At 39.1% G+C, this 2904-nt stretch overlaps 1 protein-coding gene across 1 annotated transcript; it reads left to right on the plus strand.

Annotated features, from left to right (window-relative positions):
* The first annotated feature begins 1321 nt into the window (after nt 1–1321).
* LOC112519664 (trihelix transcription factor ASIL2-like) lies at nt 1322–2904 on the plus strand. The gene has a single exon (XM_025127878.1). It carries the CDS (start codon nt 1534–1536, stop codon nt 2584–2586), a length of 1053 nt encoding a protein of 350 aa, XP_024983646.1. The 5' UTR covers nt 1322–1533; the 3' UTR covers nt 2587–2904.

Here is a 2904-nt window from a genome sequence, read left to right on the forward strand (position 1 = left end):
TCTCCAGTTTCAAGTTCATAAATTGAATCATTTTATAGATCGTAATCTATTAATAAACTTCAAATTCTAAATGAAACTAAAAATTCTAAACCAAATCAAAACCCTGATCCAAATCACGAGACATAAATGCAAATTCATAAGAACACAGATCATTGACATGCAGATCTATTGTTGCTGGAAAATGGACAAACGACAACGGTGCTCGCTGCTGTCAATGGACTAATTTGATGGGCGATGAACAATGGTGGTGTTCGATGGATGGGAGATGTGGTGGTGTTCGATGGCCGCAATGGTGTTAATGGTGGTGGTGGTGTTGTGGTAGTGGAATTGAAGGAAAGGACGTTTTAAGGAGGAGGTGGTGGTGGAGGTGGAGTCACTAGAAAATCAATAGGAAAGGAAGAGTTTTTTATGTTATAATATAAGTTGTTTGGTTATAATATAGATGAATTATATATATATTAGAAGGATATTCACGCAATGCAGCGAGATACATCTTGATTTTAATATTTCGTTTTATTTTTTTTATCTCGGTTGATGTTATAATATGATCTTATTTGATTTTGATAAAATGCTATTGTTTTTACTTTTTGAATAAAATATAAATTTGAAGATATCATAAGAATTTGATAAAAATATATCGATATTAGTTTCAAATTAACTTATTTAAAATTCATCACTTTTGTGTAATTTTTCAATTCAATTTTTTTATTATAATTTAATTAGGTTCAATAACGAAGTAATTTATATTTGTTTTAATAATATAATTTTTTTATAAAGACAATAATTAATTATTTTTAGAACTCAATAATTATTCTAATTATATTTTAGATTTTTTATATTTTAAAATGAGATGTTTATCATCTATTTAATTATGTTTTACACGAATTCAAACATGAAGCTTTAATAATTTGTATTTGTACATAATTTACTTGTAATCTTAAATTTTAAGTAATATGCATCAATATCTAATACTTTATATTTTTTTAAAATATAAAAAATGGTTGTTAGAATTTTTTGTTAAATGTTTTATAATATATGTTTTTTTAATAAATATTATGTGAAGATAATAAGGTATAAGATGTGAGTTGGGTCTACAAAAAAAAGTAGTAGGTTTTGGGGTTGAGGTCACATGGGGATGGGGGGTTCTTTAATTTTGCTTCAAATGAGGGCAATTACAAAATATAACCAAGAAAACGACCCCTCCACCGCCGCCCAACCCCCCCGGCTGCTCAGGCGGTGCGGTGGTCAACCACCCAATAGTAAAAACTGGCGGTGGTCACGTCATCTCCCTTTGGGTTTGTTTTTACTCATCCTGCCCTCCCTGCGCATTTTAAGCACGGCGCAGGTTAGACTTCTCCACCACCTCACCGCTAGATCCCCAAGTCAGCCGCATGCCCCTCCACCCTACCTTTATCATCTCTCCACCTAACGCCAACATTTCATTATGCCTCCTCCTCCCACCACCACCACCCACCGCCTCCCTCTTTTTTCTCTCACATCCTCCACATCTAACTTGGGTCTTAACCAATCGCCATGGCCAGCTCCAATTCGCCTTCTTCTCCTCAGGAACCATCAAACGCACTCGTTGCCCAACAACCCACATCGACGGCGGCCTCCCGTCGCCTGCCTCCCCCCTGCTGGTCGCACGACGAGACTGTGGCGTTGATCGATGCGTATCGTGATAAGTGGTATTCCCTCCGGCGAGGAAACCTACGCGCCTCCCACTGGCAAGAGGTCGCCGATGGGGTCGCGGCGCGGTGCCCGTTAGGTAACCCACCGAAAACCTCGATTCAGTGTCGTCACAAGATGGAGAAGCTGAGAAAACGTTATCGTGCGGAGATCCAACGCATCGGAAACACCCCAAGGGGCCACCGGTATCCCTCCTCATGGGTTCACTTTAAACGAATGGATTCGATGGAATTAGGGTCTTCTTCTTCTGACCCATCCGTAGATCCCATCAATCAAGACGAAGAGGAAGAAGATGGACGAGGCGATGAGAATGAAGACGATTTGTTGTTATATCCTAAAGGAATCAAACAAGCAATCGCTCTCCCCCTCAATCGGCGGTATCAGGGCTCGATTGGTAATGGAAATGGAAACGGAAACGGAAACGGGGTTCGGATTAAAATCCCAAATATTGCCGCCGTGCCACCACCACCACCGTCCGCATTAAACCTATACAATAGTAATAGATCATTTGACGACTACCCTCCGTCTATGAACCCACATTACGGGTCAGGTAAGGGTTCGAGAGATGGGTATATGAAGGAAGCTTTTGGAACTGAAAAGGATAGAAATGTTGGTGGCGGTGGAGGGATGAAGAGGAGGGAGGACATGGAGAACAATGGTAGTCATCTGATGGATGAAATGGTGGCAGCCATTCAGAAGTTAGGAGATGGGTTTGTAAAGATGGAGAGGATGAAGATGGACATGGCAAGGGAGCTTGAATCAATGCGAATGAAAATGGAAATGAAACGTACAGAAATGATCCTTGAATCGCAGCAGAGGCTAGTGGATTCGTTTTCGAAAACAGTAATGGAGAAGAAGAACAAGAAGATAAAGAGAATGCCAACACCAGAATCCTAAACAAGAGTTAATGGACCTTCATTCTATTATTTTAGGTCAGTAAGAACATGTATTTTTCATTGAGTTTACCTTCAAAATGCTTTCAATTCGTAGCTTTTTTGTTAATAATTTGCTCTAGCAGTAGTGCAGCAGTAGTGGATAGAATTTGGAACCTTGATAACAATATCATGTTTCTTGTGCAATGGGAATTGTAGCTTCTGTTGAAGAACAGAGCTCTTGATCATTAAAGTGTCATCTTCATTGCCTGACAATTCTGGTTCATTTTGTATAGTTTTTAGTATGCATTATATGTGCTTTGTTCCAAATGTAGCATTGAAT

This window comes from Cynara cardunculus (assembly GCF_001531365.2).
Source record: "Cynara cardunculus var. scolymus isolate 2C chromosome LG 10, CcrdV1, whole genome shotgun sequence".
In the NCBI taxonomy this organism is placed as follows: domain Eukaryota; kingdom Viridiplantae; phylum Streptophyta; class Magnoliopsida; order Asterales; family Asteraceae; genus Cynara; species Cynara cardunculus.